Genomic DNA, 12,907 nt, shown 5'->3' with positions numbered 1-12,907 from the left:
AGTACATGTGTGGATTAATAAAATGTGGTATATGTATACCATGGAGTACTATTCAGCTTTAAGAAATAATGGTGATATAGCACCTCTTGTATTCTCCTGGATAGAGCTGGAACACATTCTGTTTTCATCAAGATTGATGTCATTTCTCTGTGAAACTTTCCTGTACCCACATTGAAAAAAGCATTCACGACTTCTCCAGAAGTTTGATCAAACTTTAAGCACAGTACCCATCTGCTATATATTGCCTAGTTTCTATGTAATCTGTCTTGACAATCTAAATTATAAGCTCCTTAAGGGCAAGGTCCATTTGCACTATCACCATATTACACAGAGCCTACTATGCAGCAATAACTCAGTAAAGAAATCTGAAAGAAATATAATTTTTAAATTAGCAAAATTAATAAATGCTCCCAATAAAACAATTTGCATGTTTACAGAATCAGGAGGAAAAAAAGTTTCTAATATTGAATTAATGTGAAAATGACATAATCTCTAATCACATATATCATAGTTTTATATTATTCAAGCAAATTCATGAGGCAAAATACATGTAGCCTCTCTATGTAAAGTTTTTTTCTAAAAGCAAATCATTATCTTTAAAAATGTTAATAACTCTGTAGACTAAAATTACCTTCATGGAATATTTTATATTTCAATAAAAGTCATCAAAAACATGTTGAAATGTCACTCTGTCATTTAAAAAAATGGCTTTCTGTCATAGAGAGAAATGTCTTATGGTACCTCATCCTCTTCTTTTTTTTTTAAAGCTATGCTTTTTCAGTTTTGTAATCTCTTTCTTAAAAATTTTTTTTTTAACTTCAGCATATTATGGGGGTACAAATGTTTAGGTTACGTATATTGCCCTTGCCCCACCCGAATCAGAGCTTCAAGAGTGTCCATCCACCAGATTGTGTGCACCACACCCATTAGCTGTGTTTACCCATCCCCTCCTCTGTCCTCCCATCTGCCCGACACCCAATGAATGTTATTACTATAGGTGCACTTAAGTATTGATCAGTTAAAACCAATTTGATGGTGAGTACATGTGGTGCTTGTTTTTCCATTCTTGGGATACTTCACTTAGTAGAATGGGTTCCAGCTCTATCCAAGATAATACAAGAGGTGCTAGATCACCATTGTTTTTTGTGGCTAAGTAGAACTCCATGGTATACATATACTACATTTTACTAATCCACTCATGTATTGATGGGCACCTGAGTTGTTTCCTCATCTTTGCAATTGTGAATTGTGCTGCTACAAACATTTGAGTACACATGTCTTTTTTATAGAAGGTATTTTATTCTTTTGGGTAGATGCCCAGTAATGGGATTGCTGGATCAAATGGTAGTTCTACTTGTATCTCTTTGAGGTATCTCCATATTGCTTTTCATAGAAGTCATACTAGTTTGCAGCCGCACCAGCAGTGTATGAGTGTTCTTATCTCTCCTCCACCATTCCAACATTTATCATTTAGGGACTTTTTGATAAAGGCCATTCTCACTGGACATAAGTGATCTCTCATTCCCTGATGATTAGAGATGTTGAGCATTTTTTCATATGTTTGTTAGCCATTAGTCTATCTTCTTTTGAAAAGTTTCTGCTCATGTTCTTTGCCCACTTGTTGATAGGGTTGTTTGATTTTTTTCTTGCTGATTTTCCTGAGTTCTACATAGATTCTAGTTATCAGCCCTTTATTGGATGTGTAACTAGTGAATATTTTCTCCCACTCTGTAGGTTGTCTGTTTACTCTCGTGATAGTTTCCTTGGCTGTGCAGAAGCTTTTTAATTTGATCAGGTCCCATTTATTTATTTTTGTTGTTGCTGTGATTGCTTTTGGGTCTTCTTCATAAATTCTTTGCCTAGGCCAATGTCTATAAGAGTTTCTCCAACATTTTCTTCTAGAATTCTTATGGTTTCACACCTTAGGTTTAAGTCTGTTATCCACCACAAGTTGATTTTTGTGAGAGGTGAAAGGTGTAGATCCTGATTCAGTCTTCTACATGTGGCTATCCAGTTTTCCCAGCACTATTTATTGAATAAGCATTCTTTTCCCCATTGTATGTTTTTGTCTGCTTTGTTGAAGATTAGATAGCTATATGAGGATGGTATTATATCTGGGTTCTCAGTTCTTTTCCATTGGTCTATGTCTCTGTTCTTGTGCCAGTACCACGCTGTTTTAGCTACTATAGCCTTGTAGTATAGCTTAAAGTCTGGTAAATTGAAGCCTCCCAATTTGTTCTTTTTGCTTAAGATTGCTTTTGCTATATGGGTTCTTCTCTGTTTCCATATGAAGCATAGAATTATTTTTTCTATATCTGTGAAAAATGATGTTGGTATTTTAATAGGGATTGCATTGAATCTGTATATCACTTTGGGTAGTATAGACATTTTAACAATGTTGATTCTGCCAACCTATGAGCATGGTATGGTTTTCCACCTGTTTATGTCCTCTGCTATTTCCTTTCTCAGTGTTTTGTACTTCTCCCCATAGAGGTCTTTTACCTCCTTAGTTAAATATATTACTAGGTACTTTATTTTCTTTGTTGCTATTGTGAAGGGTATTGAGTCTTTGATTTGGTTCTCAGTTTGACTGTTGTTGGCATATAGGAATACTATTGATTTCTGTACATTCATTTTGTAACCTGAGACTTTTCTGAATTTCTTTATCAATTCCAGTAGTCTCATGGCAGAATTATTGGGATTTTCTAGATATAAGATCATATTGTCAGCAAAGAGCAATAGTTTGACCTCTTCTGCCCCCATCTGGATGCCCCTGATTTGCTTCTCTTGTCTGATTGCTCTGGCTAGGACTTCCAGCACTATGTTGAATAGAGGCAGTGATAGAGGGCAACCTTGTCTGGTTCCAGTTCTAAGTGGGAAGGCTTTCAGTTTTTCCCCATTCAGTATGATGTTGGCCATGGGTTTGTCATATATGGCTTGCATTATTTTTGCGTAAGTCCCGTCTATGCAAATTTTGTTAAGCGTTCTTACCATAAAAGAGTGTTGAATTTTGTCAAATGTTTTTGCTGCGTCTATTGAGAGGATCATATGGTCTCTGTTTTTGCTTCTATTTATGTGGCAAATGACATTTATAGATTTGTCTATGTTGAACCATCACTCCATCTCAGGGATGAAGCCCACTTGGTTATGGTGGATTGTTTTTTTGATAAGCACCTGAATTCTGTTTGTCAGGATTTTGTTGAGAATTTTTGCATCTATATTCATAAGAGATATTGGTCTGTAGTTTTCTTTTTTTGTCGTGTCCTTTCCTGGTTTTGGTATCACGGTGATGTTGGCTTCATACAATGTATTGGGGAGGATTCCTTCCTTCTCAAAGTTGTGGAATAATTTCTGCAGGGTAGGCACCAGTTCTTTGATGTAGATCTGGTAAAATTCGGATGTGAAACCATCTGGTCTGGGATTTTTCTTTTTACGAAGGTTTTTTATTGCCATTTCAATTTTGGTAGTTGATATTGGTCTGTTCAGGAATTCTATTTCTTCTTGATTGAGCCTAGGGAGGCTGTGTGTTTCTAAGGATTTGTCCATTTCCTCCACATTTTCCAGTTTATGTGCATAGAGATTTTTATCGTATTCATAATGATATTCTGTATTTCTGTGGCATCAGTTGTAATTTCTCCTTTTTCATTTCTGATGGAGCTTATTAGAGTCCTTTCTTTTCTGTTTCTCATTAATCTAGCCAGAGGCATGTCAATTTTATTTTTTCAAAGAACCAACTTTTTGTTTTATTAATCTTCTGTGTAGTTTTCTTATTATCAATTTCATTTAGTTCTGCTCTGTTCTTTGTTATTTCTTTTCTTCTGCTGGGTTTGGGGTTGGTTCTTCCTTTTCCAGTTCTTTGAGATGATTAATTAGATTGCTTATTTGTGATCTTTCTGTCTTTTGGATGTAGGTATTTATGGATATAAATTTTCCTCTCAGTACTGCTTAAAGTGTGTCCCACAGATTTTGATAACTTGTGTCTCCTTTGTCATTTAGCTCAAAGAATCTTTTAATTTCTATCTTGATTTCCTCCTTAATGAAATAATCGCTCAGCAGAAGCTTGTTTAGTTTCCATGACTTTGCATAGAGATGACAGTTTCTATTGGAGTTGATTTCTAATTTTATTCCACTGTGGAGTGAGAAGATGCATGGTATAATTTCTATTTTTTTAAATTTTTTGAGACATGCTTTGTGGCCTAGGATATGGTCAATCTTAGAGAACGTCCCATGAGCTGAAGAGAAAAATGTATATTCAGTGGTTTTTGGGTAGAATGTTCTGTAAATGTCAGTCAGGCCCATTTGTTCTAGAGTTCTGTTTAAGTCCATTATTTCTTTGTTAATTTTCTGTTTGGAGGATCTGTCCTTTTCTGTCAGAGGATTGCTGAAGTCTCCAGATATTATAGTGTTGCTGTTTATCATTTTGTTTAGATCAAGTAGGATTTGCTTTATGAATCTGGGTGTACCTGAGTTAGGTGTATAAATATTTAGAATTGTTATGTCTTCTTGTTGAATTGTACCCTTCCCCATTAAATAGTGATCCTCTTTGTCTTTCATTACTTTTGTTGATTTGAAGACTAAGTTATCTGAAATCAGAACCACCACGCCAGCTTTCTTTTGGCTTCTGTTTGCTTCAAATATTGTTTTCCATCCCCTCACTTTGAGTCTGAATGGATTCTTGTGGGTTAGATATGTTTCCTGAAGACAGCAGATACTTGGCTTGTATATTTACTTGGCTTGGGTATATTTATCCATTCGGCCAGCCTATGTCTCTTTAGTGGGCAGTTCAAGCCATTCACATCTATTGAGAGAATTGATAAGTGGGGCAAATTTCTGTTCATCCTGTTGAGTTGAAGTTTATTGCTTTGTTTTCTCTCTTGAGAAAGAGATATCATTCTTGTATCTGGCCTTTGACCTTTAGCTTTTGGATGATTTTACATTTGTGAGTGTTTATTATGCTGATCTGTGTGCAACACTGTTTTGAGTATTTTCTGAAGGGTGGGTCTTGTCTTGATGAATTCCCTCAATCTTTGCTTATCTGAGAAGGTCTTTATTTGTCCTTCGTATACAAAACTTAGTTTTGCAGGGTATAAGATTCTAGGCTGGGAATTATTCTGTTTGAGAAAAGTGAGAATGGGGCCCCAGTCTCTTCTTGCTTGTTTGGTCTCAGTTGAGAAGTCTGTTCTTATTCTGAAGGGTTTTTCTTTGTAGGTTACCTGCTTCTTTCACCTTACATCTCGTAGGGGGGCCTCTTTGGTGGTTATTTTGGTCAGTCTGATGACTGTATGTCGTGGTGTCTTCCTGTATGTGATGAATTTCCCAGGAGTCCTTTGAGCTTCTTCTTCCTGGATATCAAGATGTTTAGCAAGGCTTGGGAAATTTTCCTCTTTGATATCCTCAAATAGCTTACCCAACCCTTGTGTATTTTCTTCTTCACCCTCAGGGATGCCTATGATTCTCATGTTAGGCCTCTTCACGTAATCCCACATTTCTTGTAGGCTTTGCTCTTTTCTCTTATTTCTCTGCTCTATCTCTGTGACTGACTTATTTAATTGAAAGGTGTCATCTTCAATCCCTGATTCTTTCTTTTGTTTGATCTACCTTGTTCTTGAGGCTTTCCACTGTGTTTTGTAGTTCCTTGAATAAATTCCTCATTTCCAGGTGTTCGGTTTGATTTTTCTTTAATATTTCAATTCCTTAAGTGAATTTTACTTCTAAGTCCTGGATTTTTTTAGTGGTTTCTTTGTGTTGGTTATCCATTTTCTCTTGCATATCATTGAATTTTCTTACAATCCACGTTCAGAATTCTGTCATTTCAGTGTTCTGAATTTGGTTGATGTCTATTGCTAGAGAGCTGGTGTTCCCCTTTGGGGTTATACTTTCCATTTGATTCTTCATACTTCCAGAGTTCTTTCACTGATTTCTTCCCATACAGATCAGTTGTTGCTTTTTATCTTTAGATTTTCATTTGGATAATTACATGCCCTGTTTATTCTCTGAGCTAGTAGCTGGTATTTTTGGGTGAGATTCAACCACACTCTTTATGATGAGTTAGTAGATGCAGTAAAAGGGTGTGCAGAATGACCTCCCTGTCAGTAGGTGGTGCTTGCTGGGAGGAGCAGGCTGCAGTGTCGTTTTTGGGTTCTGTAACCAGCTCTTGTTCCTCTGGAGAGGCACTTTAGTGCCTCAGGTGGTGTGTGGGGCCCTGGGACTTCCAGGTGTTTCCTTATTCTCCACCTCAGTGGGGGCAGGTCGGGGAGTCTGGGCAGAGCTGGGGTGGGTGAGCCTGCCCTCAAGCTCCACAAATACTGTTAGCAGGGTTCAAAGGTCTGTTCTCTGCTTCTGGGCAAAGCTGCCAAGGAGGGGTTGAAATGGCCTCACTCAGCCAAAAAGTCTGCATGTGGGGGTGGGGCTGTCTGAGACCTGTAGTCTGGAGCAGGCCTCATTCCTTTCCACCCTTCCCTATTCCACAGTTTTTCTGGGCCTCTGCCAGGGAATAGGCAGGACCTCAAGCCAGAAGATATCCCCCTGGCTGAGATGCAGGCTGTGAGGTTCCCTGCCCAGGATCGCAGTCTGGGCTGGGCGCACGTCCTTCCTGTGGGAGAAGGGTTGCCCCTCAAGCATGCTGATCTGCCCCTGAAGGCACACACATCTCAGTAAGCTTGTTCACAAATGTCCCTTCTGTGCCCCGGGGCAATGCGATCGAGGCTTGGGTGTATGGAATATGGTCTGCAGGCCTGTCCCCTGGGCCCTGGAGATCAATCCCTGACCCTGCCAGGGAGAGGAGTGCTGGTCTCAAGTCACCCACAGGGTGCCCAAGCTGGATTGATGTCTCTCCACCTCTGGATTTGCCCCGCTCTTCTGGAGTCACTAGGCAAGCAGCCCCTGGGAGGGCTGGCAGGTAGGAAGCTCACTATCTGTGTACTCCTCAGTCTACAGTAGGGCCCCAAAAGGAAAGGTCCCATTCCCTGCAAATGCCTCAGGGTGGTGGCTAAATTGTTTCTCTCAGCAGCCTTGGGTAGGGCAGGGAAAGGGGAGAATGAAGCAGCATGGCACCTGCCAATCGGCTCAGGTCTGCAGGCCTGGGAGGTGCCCTGAGGGAGCTTGGGAGCCTGGTTCCCTGTCTGCAAGAGGCTCACTGCTCACTGGTGGTGGCTGTCTCTGGGCTGGTGTTGGCAGGTCTCTCCAATTGCTCAGGAGCCCACCAGCAGTCTGAGATGCAAGGGAGGGGAAATTTAACTGCTCCACCTATCCTTGTCATTGGTCTCCAAGCCTCTCAGGGGCCTTTCTCCTTCCAGTTCTCCTCCAGAACTTCTTCCCATGGAGTCTCCTGTTGTTTCAGGCATGCTTCCTTCCAACCCTTGTCCAATCTATGTTTGTCTGCCTGTTTATTTATTTTTTTGTTTACTTTCTTCTAAAATCTATCTTTCTTGCAGAGACACTCTGGCTGGTGGCTTTTCTCATCCACCATCTTGCCCCTCCCCCCAAATCTCCCCTCTTCTTAATAAATATATTATGCCTCTTAAAATAGTATCAGTTTGGATTCAATGTAAGATTTGAATGAAAAAAAAAGGCTTAGAAATTTTAAAAATGTTTTAAAATGTCACCCTACAATAGCTTATATTTAACATAAAGAAAATGTTTAACACATAAGAAAACCACTGAGCACTTGATTAATCTACCATTTGTTAAAATAGTAATAATATAATGAGAAAAACCCCAATCTAGCAGGTCCCCGTGTATACACTTATGTCTTAACAATTTCTTCCTTCTCTTTGACTCACCCACCCAATTTATGGGAATTCTCTGTGTATCCTCTATGGTTCAGAGAATTAATATAGTCCAAGATTTTCTTCCATGCTACATCTTGTTCATTTTCATTGTTCAAACTCTATCCTAGAATATAACTATTTTAATATCAAATCACTGCTTTAATTTGGTCTTCTACAATATAGGGATAAAAATCATTTTTAATGATATCAGTTGAATTATATAATCTCAGATCTATAGAACTTTATACTACTTTCTGGTATTCCACTCTCCTGCAAGCAAAGTCAATCATCAAAGATAGTTTCATGAAGAAGATAGAATATAAAATTGCCTTTAGTGACTCATTCTTTAAGTTAAGTATTATGTTCTCCAGGCCTTCTCTCACAATACAAACTCCTGGGCAGGCCAGCCTCATGAGCCTACCACCGTGTAGACACACCAAGAAGGTCTCCAAGTTTGGTTTAATGGTCTGATGCTGCCATCATGAATTTCTCAATTTTTGAACAAGGGACACACATTTTTATTTTCACTGGACATCACAGATTATGGAGCCAGTCTTGCCCCTCGGAGTGTAACACATTAAGTCATAGTATAAATTTTTTTATCAAATAACTTGTCTTAAAGTCAGTAAGGAATTACAAGGGCAATAAGAGGGGCACCAAATGTTTGTATTACAGAGATAATAGAAGGAAAGAAAACATAAAAGGAAAGCGGTGTGCACAAATTAGCTCATTTCATTATTCAAAGATTACTGAGTATCTACTATGTGCCATGTACTGTTCCAGATGCTGAGATTACAATAATGAGCAATACAGACAAAGACTAAAACTTCATGAAGCTTCCACTCTAGGGAGGAACCAGGTCTGTCTGTAGTAGGTGGGGTAGTGTTTTGGAAGAAGACTTAATATACATATTTTTAACTCTACTGTTGTTTCCTTTGGTAACCAGATAAATTAATAATAATTAAGAAAATGTAATTATTACAATTAATCTCTGATTACTAAGAGGCATTTTTTTGAAGGAAAATCTGCTCTCTGATAATCTTAGATTTTCCCTTTAGGATTTTTGGAAATTTCATAAATCAATGTCAGTCATCCTTTCTACTTTGGCATTTACAATACATAATTTCAAATAGACACTATAACTAGTATATTTAAAAAATGAGTGTCAGGGCTCATTCTGTGAGTAATTATGTAATGTTCCCTTCTTCTTTCCATTCTTTGCTCCTTCTTTTGTCTAAGTTAAATAGCATATAAACTGTACTCCCACCAAAGGAGTCCTTTTAGATAGAAGCATTGATTCTTTGGATCTGGCATTTTTGTCACTGGCTCTGAAAAAGAAAATAAAACTAGACAGGCAACCAAACAAAACAAAGCAATGATTATAATTAAGTATAGAACAATTCTACACAAGCATCCCTCAAAAAATAAGGACAAATGATCCTGGATTTTATATTATTATTCTTACTCTTATAGGAAATGTATGTGGGATGTCCCCTAGTACAGTGTCACCTAGCACATTGATGTAGGCAATCAATGGATATTTGTTGATTGAATGAATATATAAAGAAACGATAACTGGGCATATCAACAGTTTCTAATCAGATATTCTAAATGAATCTATGTCCCAGTGCTAGCACCAATACTTAAATATCATTTAGATGAAAAAAGTTTTTGTTGTTTCTTGATGTTTTTACCTAGAAAAGGAATAAAGTCTAAACACGAGTACTTTTCATCACCCTAATGTCCATTTACATTAGTTGTAGATGATAAAAATTAATTGTCTTTTAGAAACAAAGAAGAATTGTGGAAAGTAAGCATATTTTGTCAGCCTGAAGTATGGACCTCTATTTTTTAAGGCATAAAACCAATCCAGTTTGCATTATAATTTGGAACCACGAGAAGGCACAAAATTACAAGTGAATATCTTAAAGTACAAGAGTCAAAATGCTTCCTGATTGCAAAGGAAAAGCAAGTGTTAAATATTATTCAAAACCGAGTGTGTCTACTACCTTTTCGGCCTCTTTTCAAGACATATTATTCACCTAATGTAAGAATCTTCAATTAAAATTCAATCTGGTAACACGTCGGCAAAACAAATACAGCTACTTTGCAGCTCTGTGGATGTATGCTGACTCATAAAATAAAAGAGCTTGAAAGAATCTGAATGCTCTGATACATCAAAACTCTGGGATTTTTCCTTGTCTACACATGTACATTTAGTTAAGAAGAACTTGATAGCATATTTTTAACCTTAAAAGAAAGAATTTTACGGCTTTATATTTTCACATATAACTATATTCATGATGAAGAAATTCTACCAGATGATTTTCCAAAAAGTCACATTTGACTACAACTTTAATGTATCAGTTTTTGTTAGTGGAGGACACATTCCTTATATATCTTGTATTTGAACACTCTTAAATTATCTCTCAGTATATTTGCCTTAGAACTAAATAGTTTGTTTCTTTAAAAGTTCTGGAAATTGGTCTTACCTCTTTAGACATTTGTTGTTTAACTTTATAAATATAATTTTAGGCCCTGCAGAGGATTTATAGTTAATGGAAAACTGGTGTTATTTAACCTAGAAGCCTATGTCTCTCTTAGTCAATGCTATTAACTTTATTTGCACAATTTCTGTGAAATATCCTGTAAATCTAAATCAAAATAGAAGTAACAATGTTTCACAACCTGATATTTATTGAGCATTCAGAATATTAAAGTTTTGTGATTAGAAAACTTTTAAAAAATAATAATGTTCTTAACTAAAGACTATTCAGTTTGTCTGCTAAACTTTAATTATTTTAAATGTGAACATCTTTTGCATCATAAACATGCTTCTTACCTGTGCTGCTGGATATATTAACATCAATACTGATATCAGATATTCCTCCTCCCTTCAGAGATGCTACACATGTGTATGTCCCAAAATCCGTGAATTTTAAGTCAATGATGTCCAAGTTTGTCGTTCCCGGGGAGACATCAGGATCAGTCTGTGTAATAACCATCCTCTCAGAACTTCTTAATGGACGACCATTTTTAAACCAACTAAATGTTAGCTCCTCAGAAGGAACAGCTTCTACTTGGCAAGATATTTTCACCTCACGCCCAATCTGGATGTTGTCATCTTTGTGATAAGGATCTGGCGTGATCCAAAATCGTCCCTTTTTTAATGCTAAAACATAAAAATTCCATAAGTAGTTAGTGTTACTTTCCTAATTTTAGGGATTCATTCACTCTAGATAATCATCTCTAGGCTGAAATAAAGTAAAACAAAAATAAAATAAAGTGCACATGTTTCTTTGTTATATCTAGGTAGTGTGCATACCAATAAACCTTGTTGAAGTAATCCAGAAAAATCTAAAAACCTAAGTCACTTAAACTCTCTAAACACTGATTTTTATAAATTGCATAATGTTTTCCAGTGACATAAAAAACAATGCTTTAAGTCTATATACAATTATACTGAGACATTGTTGCCATTTAATTTTGAGCAAATGATGAAACCTTTTTATATGAAGTCATAGAGTATTAAAATTAAAAGTAATAATATGGATCATTTAGTCTAACTCCTTCCCTATATCACCCCTTAGTTATTGCATAATTTTCCAAACAACTCAAATATTGCACAAATGTCATATTAAAGAAAATTCTTCTAAGGTTGTATCTACATGCTGGCAAAACTAGTTTAGTTAAGATCTGATTCAGTTCACATGCATGAGGCATTCTCATACATTGAAATAATCTGAATTGAAAAAAAAGGCAAAAAAATTTCAAAACATTTCTATGAACTTCTCTGTTCTACCATATGTAGACATTTCCAGTTAAACACTTTTACTGGCTCTCTCATGTAGATAACCAAGAGAACCTTTTGGCAGATGGCTTGGTAAACATGCCATGTTTGTATCTGAACAGCAGTGTTTTCTAGGTCTGCAGTCACTGCTGTTCTCACAATCTGGGTCAGTAGTACTGACTACCAGAAGGCTGCTGGAGGAGCATCTATAGGCTTTCTAAGGACCTGAACTCTGAATGACACCACGGGGCTCAATATGAAATAGAATTTTCTCTCTTTTATGACATGGATTCACTTATGCACACATTTTTGCTTTTTCCAATATCTTCCCCATTTCCTTCTTCCATAACATAACTATCCCTATATAATGAAATGTAGCACATGCAGTGAAATACAATTATCAGAATAAAATATTGGTCATTCACTTTTACCATTAAACCTAACTACAATGATACTGTGAAAAATGTCATGAATTTAGTGGACCTGCAGACACTAGAGCCCTTCTAATTGCATTCTGAATAACCACTCCAAAATTGAACCAAATTTTTTTCCATTAGTCCAACAAAGGCCAGGAAGCACCATGAAAATGTATAGAACTGTGCAGAATAAACTAGACATGAACACATTTTTAAATCTTAAAAGGTAAAGAGTAAAGAAAATCTAAATTTCTTTACTCTTTACCTCGAAATATTTCCATCTGCTTTCTTGTCTGCCTCTTGGTGAGGGGAGGTAAATGAATATTAAAAACAATGTTTGTTTTTTTTTATTCAAGACATATTTCTAGGGCTCTTCCTTAGGACTAGGCACTTGGCTAGACCCTGATTACATGAGATGAACAAAATAGACATAACCATGGCCCTCATGTATTGCAGCTTCTGTATACAAAGATTACAGCCCAATTTATTCACAAAGCACTTATAATACCTATGTCTAGAGAAATCATATACTACATAAGTACGAAATGTTTTATATGCTTTAAGAAGTTTGAATCTCAGAGGACAACCCCTCAAACTATTGTTTAGAAAATGCACTAAGCTTCAGTCTCAAAAAAACACCAGAGACAAATATTTATATCACATTCTCATATTGTCGTTCATTACATTTTTCTATAATAAAATGCAACTTATGAATCTTATATATCTCTAACCATATCTTTATCAGTAGGTTACTCCAGGATGAAATTAGGATAAATTATGGTATTCTATTACTTAGCATCATATATTTATATTTTTGTAAGCACTGAAGTATGGCTTCACATTTTATTTAGAAAGGAAATGTGATGAAAATGTCTATATCTGGCCACCATATTTGGTATATAATTTTGTGCACATGCAATTCAAATGTAATT

General features: G+C 36.5%; 1 protein-coding gene across 1 annotated transcript in view; it reads right to left on the bottom strand.

Annotated features, from left to right (window-relative positions):
- The window catches only part of LOC105813272 (MAM domain-containing glycosylphosphatidylinositol anchor protein 2), a gene marked incomplete at its 3' end in the record, with an annotated part of 268,929 nt that overhangs the window by 148,444 nt on the left and 107,578 nt on the right, over positions 1-12,907 (bottom strand). Inside the window, exon 4 of the mRNA XM_012647919.1 lies at positions 10,612-10,941. Within this exon, the coding sequence (XP_012503373.1) occupies positions 10,612-10,941 (330 nt within the window). The remainder of the gene's footprint in view (positions 1-10,611; positions 10,942-12,907) is intronic.

This window comes from Propithecus coquereli, unplaced genomic scaffold (genome assembly GCF_000956105.1).
Source record: "Propithecus coquereli isolate 6110/MARCELLA unplaced genomic scaffold, Pcoq_1.0 Scaffold278, whole genome shotgun sequence".
NCBI classification, from domain to species: Eukaryota; Metazoa; Chordata; class Mammalia; order Primates; family Indriidae; genus Propithecus; species Propithecus coquereli.
The sequence above is the reverse complement of the archived record's forward strand: the minus strand, read 5'-3'. Positions and strand labels throughout refer to the sequence as shown.